Source organism: Dermochelys coriacea, chromosome 2 (genome assembly GCF_009764565.3).
Source record: "Dermochelys coriacea isolate rDerCor1 chromosome 2, rDerCor1.pri.v4, whole genome shotgun sequence".
NCBI classification, from domain to species: Eukaryota; Metazoa; Chordata; order Testudines; family Dermochelyidae; genus Dermochelys; species Dermochelys coriacea.
In genome coordinates, this window is record NC_050069.1 from 229,426,382 (window position 1) to 229,443,362 (window position 16,981).

Here is a 16,981-nt window from a genome sequence, read left to right on the forward strand (position 1 = left end):
ACCCAAGGCTGCCTCCCGGACCCACCAGGCGGAGAAGGGACCTCTGGTGAGTGTACCTTTTAAAATACTATGCAAGGTTTAAAAGCCAGTATGTTTAATGATTAATTTGCCTTGGCATTCGTGGCTCTCCTGGATATATTCCCAAAGCCTTTGCAAAAGGTTTCTGCGGAGGGCAGCCTTAGTCCATCCACCATGGTAGGACACTTTACCACTCCAGGCCAGTAGCACGTACTCGGGAATCATTGTAGAACAAAGCATTGCAGTATATGTTTGCTGGTGTTCAAACAACATCTGTTCTTTATCTCTATGTATTATCCTCAGAAGAGTGATATCATTCATGGTCACTTGGTTGAAATAGGGTGCTTTTCTTAAGGGGACATTCAGAGGTGCCCATTCCTGCTGGGCTGTTTGCCTATGGCTGAACAGAAATGTTCCCCGCTGTTAGCCACGCGGTGTGGGGAGGCAAAATGCAACCTTGTAATGAAAGCACATGTGCTATGTATGTAATGTTATCTTAATGTATATAAGCAAGGTTTACTGTGAAAGAGTGTACCCACTGTTCTATAAAATGTGTCTTTTCAAATACCACTGTCCCCTTTTTTTCCCCTCCACCAGCTGCATGTGTTTCAAGGATCACAGGATCTTCTCCTTCCCAGAGGCTAGTGAAGATTAGAAGGTGAAAAAAAACGTACTCATTATGAAATGTTCTCTGAGCTCATGCTGTCCTCCCACACTGACAGAGCACAGATGAATGCATGGAGGCAGACAATGTCAGAGTGCAGGAAAGCACAAAATGACCAGGAGGAGAGGTGGTGGGCTGAAGAGAGGGCTGAAGCTGAACGGTGGCGGCAGCGTGATGAAAGGAGGCAGGATTCAATGCTGAAGCTACTAGAGGATCAAACTAATATGCTCCAGCATATGGTTGAACTGCAGGAAAGGCAGTAGGAGCACAGACCGCTGCTATAGCCCCTGTGTAATCAACCGCCCTCCTCCCCAAGTTCCATAACCTCCTCACCCAGACGCCCAAGTATGTGGTGGAGGGGCCTCCGGCCACCCAGCCACTCCACCCCAGAGGATTCCCCAAGTAACAGAAGGCTGGCATTCAATAAGTTTTAAACTTTTAAAGTGCTGTGTAGCCTTGTCCTTCCCTCATCCACCATCCTTCCTGGGCTATCTTGGTAATTATCCCCCTATCTGTGTGATGAATTAATAAAGAATGCATGAACGTGAAGCAACAATGACTTTATTGCCTCTGCAAGTGGTCATCGAAGGCAGGTGGGGAAGGTGGTTAGCTTACAGGGAAGTAGAGTGAACCAAGGGGCGGGGGGTTTCCATCAAGGAGAAACAAACAGTTCACACCGTAGCCTGGCCAGTCATGAAACTGGTTTTCAAAGCTTCTCTGATGCGCACCGCACCTTCCTGTGCTCTTCTAACAGTCCTGGTGTCTGGCTGTGCGTAACCAGCAGCCAGGCGATTTGCCTCAACCTCCCACCCTGCCATAAACATCTCCTCCTTACTCTCACAAATATTGTGTAGCACACAGCAAGCAGTAACAGTGGAAATATTGGTTTCGTTGAGGTCTAACCGTGTCAGTAAACTGCGCCAGCGCGCTTTTAAACGTCCAAACGCACATTCTACCACCATTCTGCACTTGCTCAGCCTGCACTTGCTCAGCTCAGTAGCTGAACAGCTCCTGACTACTCTCCAGGCTGCCTATGTATGGCTTCATGAGCCATGGCATTAAGGGGTAGGCTGGGTCCCCAAAGATAACTATAGGCATTTCAACATCCCCAACGGTTATTTTCTGGTCTGGGAAGAAAGTCCCTTCCTGCAGCTTTTGAAACAGACCAGAGTTCCTGAAGATGCGAGCGTCATGTACCTTTCCCGGCCATCCCACGTTGATGTTGGTGAAATGTCCCTTGTGAGCCACCAGTGCTTGCAGCACTACTGAAAAGTACCCCTTTCAGTTTATGTACTCGCTGGCTTGGTGCTCCAGTGCCAAGATAGGGATATGGGTTCCATCTATGGCCCCAGCAGAGTTAGGGAACCCCATTGCAGCAAAGCCATTCACTATGACCTGCACATTTCCCAGGGTCACTACCCTTGATATCAGCAGATCTTTGATTGCATTGGCTACTTGCATCACAGCAGCCCCCACAGTAGATTTGCCCACTCCAAATTGATTCCCGACTGATAGGTAGCTGTCTGGCGTTGCAAGCTTCCACAGGGCTATTGCCACTCGCTTTTCAACTGTGAGGGCTGCTCTCATCTTGGTATTCTTGCGCCTCAGGGCAGGGGAAAGCAAGTCACAAAGTTCCATGAAAGTGCCCTCACGCATGTGAAAGTTTCGCAGCCACTGGGAATCGTCCCAGACCTGCAACACTATGCGGTCCCACCAGTCTGTGCTTGTTTCCCGAGCCCAGAATCGGCGTTCCACCACATGAACCTGCCCCATTAGCACCATGATGCCCACATTGGCAGGGCCTGTGCTTTGAGAGAAGTCTGTGTCCATGTCCTCATCACTCTCATCACCACACTGACCTCACCTACTCGCCCAGTTTCGCTTTGCCAGGTTTTGGTGCTGCATATACTGCTGGATAATGCGTGTGGTGTTTAATGTGCTCCTAATTGCCAAAGTGATCTGAGTGGGCTCCATGCTTGCCGTGGTATGGCGTCTGCACATGTAACTCAAGAAAAAAGGTGCAAAACGATTGTCTGTCCTTGCTTTTACAGAGGGAGGGAAGGAACGGGGGCCTGACGATATGTACCCAGAATCACCCGCGACAATGTTTTAGCCCCATCAGGTACTGGGATTTCTACCCAGAATTCAAATGGGTGGTGGAGACTGTGGGAACTGTGGGATAGCTACCCACAGTGCAAAGCTCCAGAAGTTGACTGTTGCCTTGGTACTGTGGACACAGTCTGCCGATTACATGCACTTAGAGCATTTGTGTGGGGACACACACACTCGACTGTATAAAAACGCTTTCTACAAAACCAACTTCTATAAATTCGACCTAATTTCGTAGTGTAGACATACCCTTAGCTTCTTTGCAATGGCCCCGTCTTCCTTGAGTTCTCCTTTTAGCGTTCTGATCATCCAGTGGCCCCCTATAGTTCTGCCTGTCTCTCTCTCCCTGTGCATGGAACTGGAAGCTTTTCAGAGAATGCTAACATGGAGGCCTTGGACTTTAATCTCTTAAGTAGCAGCCTAAATTTGGCCTCTCTCCTACCTTTTTCCTATGTCATTTACATGTACCACGACCACCAGCTCTTCCCCAGCACTGCACATAAGCCTGTCTAAATATCTCATGAAATCTGCAACGTTCACACCCGGTAGGCAATTTACCATCTAGTCTCACAGTCATCACAAACCCAACTATCTATATTTCTAATAACTGAATCACCCATTGCTATTACCAGTTTCTTCCCAATAACTGGGGTATCCTCAGTTCAAGAGGATACCATGACACCATGTGGAAGTAGGGTCCCAACTGTGTCCAGTATGCACTGGATGTAACCGCCTGGGAGTAACTGGTGACACAAAAGTGGCGTTTGAGCCCCCCCAGTCCTTTAGCTGGTTGTGCGTTGGCTACCTATTGCCACAGCTGTGCCATTAGGTTAGCAGGGTATTGCTGGAGCACTGTGAAGCTGGAAGGGGGATGATGTTCAGACCACTACACAACATAGGGATTCCTCAGGTAGAAGAGTACCAACATAAAGCAAGAGGAGGCAGGGTTACAGATCTCGCACAAATACTTTAGGCTCACTCCTCAGCTGAGGCCAAGATCTGCTCTGTGCACCTAGGCTTAGGGAATAAAAGGTGGCACTAAGCCCTCCTTGCAACTTTTCAGTCCTATTATGGGCTGGGGTCCTCTTTGGCCCCATCCCCACAAGTAGGCTCAAGCCTGCCCTAACTTATGCTGGCTGCATTGGCCTCCAAGGCCTGTAGATCATAGAAGCACAGCAGCACTCTGTCATACCCCTTTCCTCCACCCCTGCTAGAGGCTGCAAAGACAGGCTCAACTGGCTCTCTGCCATCTAGGTTTTCCCTCATGCTGGGGGAATCCTCAACTAGCTAAGGGAGCTGACTTGACAGCCCCTTTGCATCACCAGAGCCATAATGAACAAAGGGGCCGTAGCAAAGGCCAGGATCTGACCCTCTAAATTTAGAAGATTAATTTTTGTTCTTGTGTTTAGTTTCAGGCACCCAGCAGTAGTTTGTGTTATAGACTCTCTTTGGGAAATTGTCACACTATGCCAATTATTTTCACACTCTGATTTGGAAATTGGGGTATATGCCAGAGTTGAACATTATTAAATATATTACAATACAATAATTTAACTGGTCTTTTCCTGACATTCTCAATAGAAGAAAACAGCAACAATTTGCTAGGGCAAGGCTTAGTTTTTGTTCCACATTCATGTGTTTTGCATTATTACTGTATGCAATATAGTTGACTCTAAAAAGCTTAAATACTTCTCACTTTTCTGGAAGGGGAAGAGAAATATTAGACATGTTTCATCCTCTGGATTCAATAAATTTTGCTGGGAAAATGTTGTCCTAATACAAACCCACTGGCTTCTAGACTCGAAACACAGGAATTTTCATGGCTTCTTCAGAGTGGAGACTGGAGAGATGACTCTCTACATATCGCAATGGCCAAAATTAACAGTTTTTTAAGTTGTTTGCCATGGGCAATCTGCATTTTTGTTAACATAAGCTCTACCCTGTGAAGGGATTGGGGGGAAAACAGAGCATAGTTAAGTGAAAGCTGTTCCAGTGACACTGGTGGAATGGGAAGTCAGAAAAAACATTCTGATAACAATCTGCTTTATCTATTTCATACTGTCCAAATAAGATGGTTCATTACTAAACAAATGTACTGATTTGAATGCATGGCACATCAAGCAAATTAATGCAGCAGTATCTCTGACTACTTAATAAAATAAACAGCAACTAATTATGCCCTTGAAAAGTTTTGTCTAAATTAATGAATCCAACTTTATTTTCATGATGGTATTCTGTACTCTTCAGCAACTGTTAGTACTGGGAATAGCAGGCACAGGTGCATTAACATTATGGAGTCATGTCTTCTAAAGATATGCCAAAATGGAGGCCCATTATCTTGTTGTGTTAGCAAACGTATGTTTGGTATTTATGGGAATTGTAGGTTTCTTTCTTTTGAATCTCAGAATACACTGGGAGTTACTTTTACTTAATATTACAGATTTATATTATAACTTTGAAAGTAAGGGATATTTGGAAGAAATTTATCAAAGTTGTCTTGCCATTTCTCTTCTAAGATTTTCCTTGGTCCTCTCAGAATTTTGCAGATTGTTACATTTTTCTCTCTTTATAGATAAAAAAAAACCTAAAAAGAAAAGGAGTACTTGTGGCACCTTAGAGACTAACAAATTTATTTGAGCATAAGCTTTTGTGAGCTACAGCTCACTTCATCAGATGCATGCATCTCACGATGCTGTAGCTCACAAAAGCTTATGCTCAAATAAATTTGTTAGTCTCTAAGGTGCCACAAGTACTCCTTTTCTTTTTGCGAATACAGACTAACACGGCTGCTACTCTGAAACCTGTCAGAAAAAAAACGGAGACTTTAGACTGATTTCACTCCTGAAGGGCAACCCCATACAGCTCCTTGATTTCAACAGGATGTACACCCACGTAACTAAAGGAAGAATTGGGTTCCCAGTGTTCTTGGCCACCATACTTCTGACCCAGGACTCCTTCCTGGAGTCTATTAAATGATGTTCCTATTCAGCCAGAAGTGGTGGGGTTGTGTACTATGGTCCTTGTCCCCACTACCCAAATGAGCTCTTGATCCTCCTTCTGTACCACTTCCAGGCTCTGCCAACTAGAGAGATGAAGGAGTAGAACTTTAAATTCCCTGACTGTTCTGAACGACCATCAGTGCAGATGGTCTTATGGTTTGTAAGTCAGCTTCGAAGTCTCCAGCAATACTCTACTAGCCTCACTGCACATCTGTATAGGCAGCCAATACAGAACCAGACAAAAGGATTGAGAGGGCTCGAACAGCCCCTTTTTGTGGCACAAGTTACCCCCATTCAATTACATCCAGTGCACACTGGACTCAGCAGAACATAACGTCCATACTAGGTCAGACCAATGATCCAGCTAGCCCAGTACCCTGTCTTCTGATAGCGTCTGGTACCAGGTGCTTCCAAGGGAACAAACAGAACAAGGCAGTTATCAAGTGATTCATCCTCTGTTGTCCAGTCCCAGCTTCTGGCAGTCAGAGGTATAGGGACACCAAGAGCATTAGATTCCATCTCTGACCATCTTGGCTAAAAACCACTGATAGACCTATCCTCCATGAATTTATCTAATTCTTGGTGGAACCGTTATACTTTTGGTCTTGACAACGAGTTCCAGAGACTGACTGTGTGTGTTGTGTAGAGAAATACTTCCTGTTGTTTTAAACCAGCTGCCTATTAATTTCATTGGGCAACCCCTGGTTCTTTGTGTATTCACTTTCTCCACACCATTCATTATTTGATAGACATCTAGCATATTCCCTCATAGTTGTCTCTTTTCCAAGCTGAACAATCTCAGTCTTTTTAATCCCTCCTTATAGGGAAGCTTTTCCATATCCCCATTCATTTTTGTTGCCCTTCTCTGTACTTTTTCCAATTCTAATATATCTTTTTTTGAGATAGGGTGACTGGAATTGCATGCAATGTTGAATGTGTGTGCGTACCATGGATTTATATAGCGGCATTATGACATTTTCTGTCTTATTATCTATCCCTTTCCTAGTGGTTCCTAACCGTCTATTAGCTTTTTTTTTTTTTTTTTTTTTTTTGACTGCCACTGCACACTGAGTGAATGTTTTCAGAGAACTATCCTCAGTGACTCCATGATCTCTTTCTTGAGTGGTAACAGCTAATTTAGATCCCATCATTTTGTATGTATAGTTGAGATTATGTTTTCCAAGGCACACTACTTTGCATTTATCAACAATACATTTCATCTGCCATTTTGTTGCCCACAAAACTGGGTGACTGGCCATCTAGTCCTTTATATGCAATAGTGAAAAACAAAGAGCTTTTACTGCCCCACTATTGGGACATGGAAGTTTAGTCATAAATCAGCAGTCACCTTAAAATCAAAATCATAATCTTTTACAGTAACTAGCAGTGAGCCATGCTATAGTTATAATGCAGCAGACAGGAAGGATTAGGGATGGACGGCTTCTTGTGTGGAAAGTGAATGAGTCAGTCTTCCCATTCTTCTTTTGAATAAGTGAAAAACAGAACAGTTTCGAGAATCACAAATCAAAATCAATTTCAGGAAGAACTTGAATGCATTCTATTACTACTGCTAACTGTGTCATAAAAAGCAGGTCAAGTAGGAGTTAAGAGAAGGATTTTCAAATTAGCTGGGGGTAAACAGAAAACTAGCTATTCCACACCTTGTGTAAAAATCCCAAAGCCTTCTCCATTACATTCTTTGCATTTGATCTGAACATTCTACAGAAGGCATATCATTCTTTATTAAGTTCTACAGATTGTTCAGAGTCATTTCTAAATAAATCCTTTAATAATTTTTTGCTCTAACAGATCTTCTCTAACTGATTTTTTTCTATTAGGAACGACACTTGAAAACCCAAGATCCACCTTCAGTTAATAGAGGCAGGAGATAAGCCAAATGCTCATTTGAGTTAAAAATGGTTTCATGCTTGTTCTTCTATTTCTGAAATCTTCTACAAGATATCATAATTTAGGACAAATCTCTCAACTGCCAGGAGCACCAAAACAATTTTACAGTCCCTCCAACTCACAGACAGGACATTGGGCACCTATCCCACAATGCACTGCACCTGTACAGAAGTTGACTGGGCCAATCTATTTTGGTTATACTGGGCCTATTTGGTCACACAGTAATAGGCAGCTTTGAGATGTCTGGGTCCCAGCACATATTTCTCTCTCTCCAGAAATCCACACTTCTTTCTTTCTGTCTAATCTCTACTTTTCTCCTCCTCCATTCCTCTTTCTCCTCATCCTGAAATTGCTTCTCAATCAGATAAACCCTTCAGGAGCCAATTAAATAATTCAAGGTAAAATTCACACCTGTACAAAGGGCCAGCACAAGGCACATAAACCCTCATAGTTTGAAGTGGTACAAGTTTTAAGTATGGTTTGCATAATGTATATGCCTTCTGCTGGCTTTTTGTCAAGGGATGAATTTCATGGAGCAACAGACAATTCAGTGCAATTTGTTTGACAGTGTAGGTTCATGGCATTTCTCATCCTTTCAAAAAGTGTTCAGTGGCTCTCATTTGCTGACAACTGATTTTTGTTAATCTAGATGTACAAAACCCTTCCAGATGTTGAAATCTACGTTAGATAACTTAAAAGCAGATTAATTTTTTATTCAAAACACTGAGTATTACACAAAAAAGTTGTATATGAAAACAATATACATCCTACACAACTGTTTGGCTTTTAATATCTAATCATGTAGCTTTATTAATACAAATTCTACTTTTAGACACAGCAAGAAAACAGATTTTTATACTCTCTAGAAGTGACATTAAATGAAAAACAGTGAGAAGCAAGCTTCAGAGGAATGAAAATGATTGCAGGATCACTACAAAGTGTTGCTTACCAAATTTTTGGTCAAACCTCCATGCTGGAACATGGCCATTGTGCTTCAGGTTGCTGTTTGTTGGCAGAGGCACTGTTACATAGATGGGGCCATTCACTGGGATTGCAGAACCATCGCTGTTGAGCAAATGAACACTGACTGCAGTGACAGGGGTAAGGTCATACCTGGTGCTATTTCCTATCAAGTGAAAGAATAATGGTATGTTACATATTTGTGTTAATTATTATACATTATATTATCTGTTATCAAGGGAAGGTGAAATTAAAGCTAACCTGTTAATATTGCCAGAAAACTCATTTAAAATTTCTTAATTTTCCACCTGATAATCTAGAAAAAGCTTTGATTTGCAAGAAGTATTTTATATTTTTTTTAAAATACATTTTCTTCTTTCCATTCTTCAAGAAGATTTGCACAAGCACAGTGCAAATGCATATAGCCTATAATTTAAATGCACTAATGGCCAACATTTGCAATAGTTTAAGAGAGGACAATGTTAACTATTGTTTTAAAATTCAAGAATGCTTTTGCTTTGCTTCTTCACTGATATTAAAAGCCAAACCATATACATTTTTATGATCTGTAATAATATTTTTCTTAGATCCATGTATATTAAGAGAATTTAGTAGACACAGTGATAGATAGTTTATGTTTAAAAATGATCACCCACCAAAGTACTAATCAAAATTTGATTTTTTTTAAAAACATTATAAACCTATGCTTCTATGACCATAGAGAAGAAAGTGGAAAAGAGCTACTAATGAAAAGGAAAGAACAAGAGAGGGCAGCACCTTTAGGAAATAAAAGTTTTGCAGGGAGGTATGAGATTAAGTGAGCATCTCAAAAACACTAAACCTAGAGACTGCCAGAGCACAGACATGATCACCTACTAATCTAAGACATGAAATGGGATCTCAAGACAATGGGTGGTATCACAATGCAGGTATCTGTTAGGATGAGGTTTCAGTATAGCCAGGGCTTACAAATAGGCATACAAGATTTTTACTATGACTCCTAAAAGTCAGTAAGACTTCATGGATGGCCTTTATTGAACACCATTTATCTCACTGACAGAGTCATAAATCCCATAAATAAATAAATAAATAAATAAATAAATAAAATAAAATAAAATAAAATATATAGCACTTACAAAAGATGCCAGACTGAGAACTCCCATGATCTGAGATGTTCCTTTTTGGTTATTTACTAGTACCTGAAAGCCTGTGCTATTGTACAGATAGAGCTGAAAAAGTTGTTTATTAAAAAGCCAAAAAAAGGCTGAAAACTTAAAAACTGGTCACAGACAGTGAATTCCCATGATAACTGAACCTGGTGATATTCTAAACATGATGAGCTCTCAACCATGCTTGTAGCTGTTTCCATTGCTTCACACTGACTTTACAGTCCTTTTAGGCCTCAGAGTGATGTTTGGGGTTATGGCATGTGCTTGTTGTATTGTTGTGTGGGTGGCTGTGTTGATTTGTGTGTGGGTTGAGCTGTGTGGATTTGTGCAGCTGGTGAATGGGGGTATGCTGTGGTGAGGGGCTGTGTGTGCTATTTGTGGTGTTGATTTGTGTCTAGAAGATTTGTGTTGCTTTGGTTGGGTGGCAATTGGGTGCACGGGTGTGGCAGCTAGGCCAAGTAATCCACTATCTATCAGTGCAGTCTCATACAAACAACAAAACTGTTGCATGCAAGTTAGCTGTAGAAAAAGGGTGGTGATTGGTTGAGTTATATCTGATATCAGAATGGTCTAGAACTCTTGGCATGGCCTATATCAGGGGTGGCCAACTTGTGGCTCTGGAGACACATGCAGCTCTTCAGAAGTTAATATGTGTCTCCTTGCATAGGTACCGACTCCGGGGCTGGAGCTACAGGTGCCAACTTTCCAATGTGCCGGGGGCTGCTCACTGCTCAACCCCTGGCTCTGCCACAGGCCCTGCCCCCGCTCCACTCCTTCCCACCCCCTCTCCTGAGCCTACCATGCCCTCGCTCCTCTCCCTCCCACCCAGAGCCTCCTGCATGCCACAAAACAGCTGATCGGGAGGTGTGAGGAGGCAGGGGGAGACGCTGATCGGTGAGGTTGCTGGTGTGTGGGAGGTGCTGGGAGCGGGGCGGGGGAGAGCTGATGCAGGGCTGCTGACGTATTACTGTGGCTCTCTGGCAATGTACATTGGTAAATTCTGGTTCCTTTTCAGGCTCAGGTTGGCCACCCCTGGCCTAGATATATGCCTGGCTGTACCGGACACTGCACAACACCACCATTTCTCCAGATGCACTGACAGCATAGGCTTCAGTAGTGAAAGACAACCCTCACATTGCCTTGATGCTAAGTTTCAACTTGCCCTTGAAGGAAAACCTTAAGAGGGAGAGTAGGTTGTTCCTTTCTACATACTGGCTCAGACTCTGGCCTCTCCAATAAGCTTGTTAAAAGTTGCCTACCTCAGTGGTAGTTTCTGTCATGTAGGCCTGTGTCCATTAGTAACCGGACTCAGACCACCAACTTGTTTCACATAGGCCATCACACAGACACACAAGGGAAATGACTTTCAATCACTACTGACCTAGACCATATAAAAACCAGTGACCTAAAAACATAAGGCCACACATGTCATTTTCCTAAATCATCCATTATGCACCTTAAACACAAGAGCAAGGGCATGTCTACACTAAAAACTTAAGTCAATATATATTAGGTCGACGTACAGCCACCACAGTAATTACTGCAGTGGTTCATATCCATACTGCCCTTCTTCTGTTAGTGGTATGTGTCCTCACCAGGAGCACTTCCGCCGACTTAAGAGGGGCGTCGTGGGGGACTGAGAGCCTGGGCTCTCAGTTCTGCACACAACTCTGCCCCTGGGCTCTTGGTTCCCCCCTGGGGAGCCTGGGTGCTGCCATGAGGCTCCTGATTCCCCAATGCCTGCCTGGGAGTTGCCTCGAGGATTCTGGCTCCCCACTTGGGGGGCTGCCTCCCCACTCCCAGCCTGGGGACTGCCTCCCTCTGCTCTTTGCTCCCTGCCCCTCACAGGAAGCACAGCAGCTGCAGGGGCTCTTGGCTCCCGCTAGAAGCACAGCTGCCTTCCCCACCCAGCTCTCAGCTCCCATGCTCCTGGTGGGGAGCAGAGAGCCCCAGGTGCCTTCAGGAAGCAAGGATGCAGGAGCCTCGGGGCAGCACCCGGGCTCCCACTGGGGATGGGGTGCCCAGGCAGGAGCCTGGCAGAGAGTCTGTGGGCAGCAGGCTTGTAGCTGGAGCCCTCCACGCACCAGGCTTTCTTGTCAATTTCATGCTATAGCATGGAGCCGTGAAATTGACAAAAATGAGTCAGCAGCGCTATAAGTAGCCTGCAGTACCCACACTGATGCTGTGTTGCTCTAACTACATTGACATAAGCCCTACGCCTCTCATTGAGGTGGAGTTATGATGTTGGTGTAGTAGGGCACTTATATTGGCAGGAACAAGGGTGCAGCATATACACTGACATAATTACGTCGCCATAAGCTGCCTTACATCAGCCTAATGCTGTAATGTAGACCAAGCCTAAGTAATTGTGAAATGTCACAGGTTTCAGAGTAGCAGCCATGTTAGTCTGTATTCGTAAAAAGAAAAGGAGTACTTGTGGCACCTTAGAGACTAACAATGTTATTTGAGCATAAGCTTTCGTGAGCTACAGCTCACTTCATCGGATGCATTAGTACTACAGATTATTTTGTCAAGAATGTATTTATATGAACTGTTTGTTGAAATACAAGAGACAACTATGCGAATTTTCCCTTGGCAGAGAGCTTGCTGTAAGATAGAGACTGGGTTTTACTGAGCGGCAGTTATATTACGAGAAACCGTATCAGAGCATTTTAATTTACAATAACCACATATGTTATCTGTGTTAGCATAGAATGCATTGCTTCCTCAGGAAGACATGAGTTGTCAGCATCTGATAGAGAAATAACTTCTAATTGCTAAAGGAGGTCATGACCTGGTCAGTTTTTCCAAATTCAAATCCCTAATGAAGCATGTTATCACCTAAAGGTTTATAAAATGCAATATTAATATCTGAAAATAAATTATGTAATACATTTTACTTGACTATTTCTACTTGTTTTGAATTTTGCTTACATTTGTGCGTATGACTGGAAAAATCAATAATTAGCTGCGGGGGACAAAAAACACACACACACACACACACACACACACACACACACAAAAAGAGTTCTAGCTGAGCTTTGTTTGCCTCCATTCTATTTAAAGCACCGTGATTCCTTCTGACACTATGGCCAAGCAGTCCCAGGCTGAAGAGCTTACTTTCTAAGAAAGCAGGCAGATTTCTAAAATCCACTGGCTCATAAGAAAGGCCTAGGATATCTATTTCCATAGAATCTAAACTTTTATCTAAAAATTAAGTTTCTGGCTTAGTGTGTGTTATGTTGTGAAGGTTAAGTTAACTGAATGCTTGTGAAACAGATGCTGGGGGGTTGGTAAGTATATGCATATATTAAATGACTGCAATAAATGTCAGCTTATGTTTTGACACATGGTGACCTCAAATCTATGAGGAAAAATAGATGCTTTTAGTGACTTTGAATTCACCCTTTATAAATAAGCCAATATTACACAGCAATAGCCCCAAATGCTGAGAAAACATTATTGCCTGATATAGGGTTTTGGTCCATTACTGTAGAATACAGAGGTTTTTGTGTTTGTTTAGAAACCAGCCTTGTATTCCACAATATGCTACTAATACAAGCAATAAGACAGGTTTCAGAGTAGCAGCCGTGTTAGTCTGTATTCGCAAAAAGAAAAGGAGTACTTGTGGCGCCTTAGAGACTAACAAATTTATTAGAGCATAAGCTTTCGTGAGCTACAGCTCACTTCATCGGATGCATTTGGTGGAAAAAACAGAGGAGAGATTTATATACACACACACACACAGAGAACATGAAACAATGGGTTTATCATACACACTGTAAGGAGAGTGATCACTTAAGATAAGCCATCACCAGCAGCGGGGGGGGGGGGGGGGGGGGGAAGGAGGAAAACCTTTCATGGTGACAAGCAAGGTAGGCTAATTCCAGCAGTTAACAAGAATATCAGAGGAACAGTGGGGGGTGGGGTGGGAGGGAGAAATACCATGGGGAAATAGTTTTACTTTTTGTAATGACTCATCCATTCCCAGTCTCTATTCAAGCCTAAGTTAATTGTATCCAGTTTGCAAATTAATTCCAATTCAGCAGTCTCTCCTTGGAGTCTGTTTTTGAAGCTTTTTTGTTGAAGGATAGCCACTCTTAGGTCTGTGATCGAGTGACCAGAGAGATTGAAGTGTTCTCCAACTGGTTTTTGAATGTTATAATTCTTGACGTCTGATTTGTGTCCATTCATTCTTTTACGTAGAGACTGTCCAGTTTGGCCAATGTACATGGCAGAGGGGCATTGCTGGCACATGATGGCATATATCACATTGGTAGATGCGCAGGTGAACGAGCCTCTGATAGCGTGGCTGATGTGATTAGGCCCTATGATGGTATCCCCTGAATAGATATGTGGACAGATTTGGCAACGGGCTTTGTTGCAAGGATAGGTTCCTGGGTTAGTGGTTCTGTTGTGTGGTGTGCGGTTGCTGGTGAGTATTTGCTTCAGGTTGGGGGGCTGTCTGTAAGCAAGGACTGGTCTGTCTCCCAAGATCTGTGAGAGTGATGGGTCGTCCTTCAGGATAGGTTGTAGATCCTTGATGATGCGTTGGAGAGGTTTTAGTTGGGGGCTGAAGGTGATGGCTAGTGGCGTTCTGTTGTTTTCTTTGTTGGGCCTGTCCTGTAGTAGGTGACTTCTGGGTACTCTTCTGGCTCTGTCAATCTGTTTCTTCACTTCAGCAGGTGGGTATTGGTGATCTTCCTAAAAACACCATCCTAGCCACTATGGATGTAGAAGCCCTCTACACCAACATTCCACACAAAGGTGGACTACAAGCCGTCAGGAACAGTATCCCCGATACTGTCACGGCTAACCTGGTGGCTGAACTTTGTGACTTTGTCCTCACCCATAACTATTTCACATTTGGTGACAATGTATACCTTCAAATCAGCGGCACTGCGATGGGTAGACAAACACCTACAAGATCTCTATCATGCATTCCTACAACTACAATACCCACCTGCTGAAGTGAAGAAACAGATTGACAGGACGACCCATCACTCTCACAGATCTTGGGAGACAGACCAGTCCTTGCTTACAGACAGCCCCCCAATCTGAAGCAAATACTCAACAGCAAGCACACACCACACAACAGAACCACTAACCCAGGAACCTATCCTTGCAACAAAGCCCGTTGCCAAATCTGTCCACATATCTATTCAGGGGATACCATCATAGGGCCTAATCACATCAGCCACGCTATCAGAGGCTCGTTCACCTGCGCATCTACCAATGTGATATATGCCATCATGTGCCAGCAATGCCCCTCTGCCATGTACATTGGCCAAACTGGACAGTCTCTACGTAAAAGAATGAATGGACACAAATCAGACGTCAAGAATTATAACATTCAAAAACCAGTTGGAGAACACTTCAATCTCTCTGGTCACTCGATCACAGACCTAAGAGTGCTATCCTTCAACAAAAAAGCTTCAAAAACAGACTCCAAGGAGAGACTGCTGAATTGGAATTTGCAAACTGGATACAATTAACTTAGGCTTGAATAGAGACTGGGAATGGATGAGTCATTACACAAAGTAAAACTATTTCCCCATGGTATTTCTCCCTCCCACCCCACCCCCCCACTGTTCCTCTGATATTCTTGTTAACTGCTGGAATTAGCCTACCTTGCTTGTCACCATGAAAGGTTTTCCTCCTTTCCCCCCCCTGCTGCTGGTGATGGCTTATCTTAAGTGATCACTCTCCTTACAGTGTGTATGATAAACCCATTGTTTCATGTTCTCTGTGTGTGTGTGTGTATATATAAATCTCTCCTCTGTTTTTTCCACCAAATGCATCCGATGAAGTGAGCTGTAGCTCACGAAAGCTTATGCTCTAATAAATTTGTTAGTCTCTAAGGTGCCACAAGCAATAAGACAAGACACAACAGGCTTATTATTTGCATAAAAAGTGCTTTATTTTTTTATGTTTAGATAGGCTGATTAACTTACTGGGTTTTAATTGTACTGCTCGTAACTGTACATTGTTAGAACTCCTTGGAAAGTACTGTTGAATGCAAAGGGAAAGTTTCTAGTTAAAACTACTACAAAGTTACAATGGATAAACACTCACTATCAGGTGTAACACATTTAAACAATGGGAGGACCAGATTGCAATGCTCCTGAGTTCACTGTACGCAGTTAAACATGACAGAAATTTAGCAGAGACACAGAAAAAGAGAGGTTTCAGAGTAGCAGCCGTGTTAGTCTGTATTCGCAAAAAGAAAAGGAGTACTTGTGGCACCTTAGAGACTAACAAATTCATCGGATGAAGTGAGCTGTAGCTCACGAAAGCTTATGCTCAAATAAATTTGTTAGACCGAGAGAGCAAGCTCTATTCAACAAGAATCCCTTCCTCCCATGCAAATTATTGGTTTATGCTCAGGAAAGTGAAAATTATAATTTGCATGTCCCATTTTTGTTTCCTTTTTCAAACAGAAACATGAAAAAAAAATCAGCAATTGCCACCAGCTGGTGGTGATCTTATATTCAACAGCTGTTGCAAGAAGGGTCTACTGACAAAGATTATATTTGGTGAACTTTAAAAAACGAAGTAGCCAATCCAAACCTAAGGTTTGATAGTCTAACATTTCTCCAAGAGAAGCAGTAGTATGTGTAGAAGGCAACTTGCCTGCACTGTAATTCTGTATCAAAGTCTCTTCTCAGACCTCCAACCTCTTTTCATTTTTTTTCTTTTAAAGTGATATGGATACTTTTGCATGATGGTTAATAAGGGCCAAATACATCTCCCACCTCCTCAACCACAGCTGTGCCCCTGAATGGAAGTTTACATATGAGAGTATAAATGTGTGTGGCATAGGGTAAGTGGGTAGAGCAAGTGTGTATTCACAAAGCCATGCCCAGTTTGACACCCAGGAGGGAGTCCAAAGAATGTACTCTACTTGGGTCTTCTCATACAGCGGGGCTACTTAAAAGCCTGTAGAGACTATTTCAGGCACTTTACATTTCTGGCAAATAGTATTCATACAACCACCTCCTTTTTATTATTATTTATAATAAATCATTTGTGTCATCATCATGCCTAAAAGCCTTAGTATTGGACCAAGAACCTATTATGCTAGGCACTGTGCAGACAGAACAAAAAGACAGTCTTTGCTTTACAGAACTTCCAATCTAAATATAAGACAAAAG

General features: G+C 42.9%; 1 protein-coding gene across 1 annotated transcript in view; it reads right to left on the bottom strand.

Annotated features, from left to right (window-relative positions):
• FAM171A1 (family with sequence similarity 171 member A1) overlaps positions 1 to 16,981 on the bottom strand; it is a 132,162-nt gene that overhangs the window by 26,400 nt on the left and 88,781 nt on the right. The window contains exon 5 of the mRNA XM_043509385.1: positions 8,648 to 8,824. Within this exon, the coding sequence (XP_043365320.1) occupies positions 8,648 to 8,824 (177 nt within the window). The remainder of the gene's footprint in view (positions 1 to 8,647; positions 8,825 to 16,981) is intronic.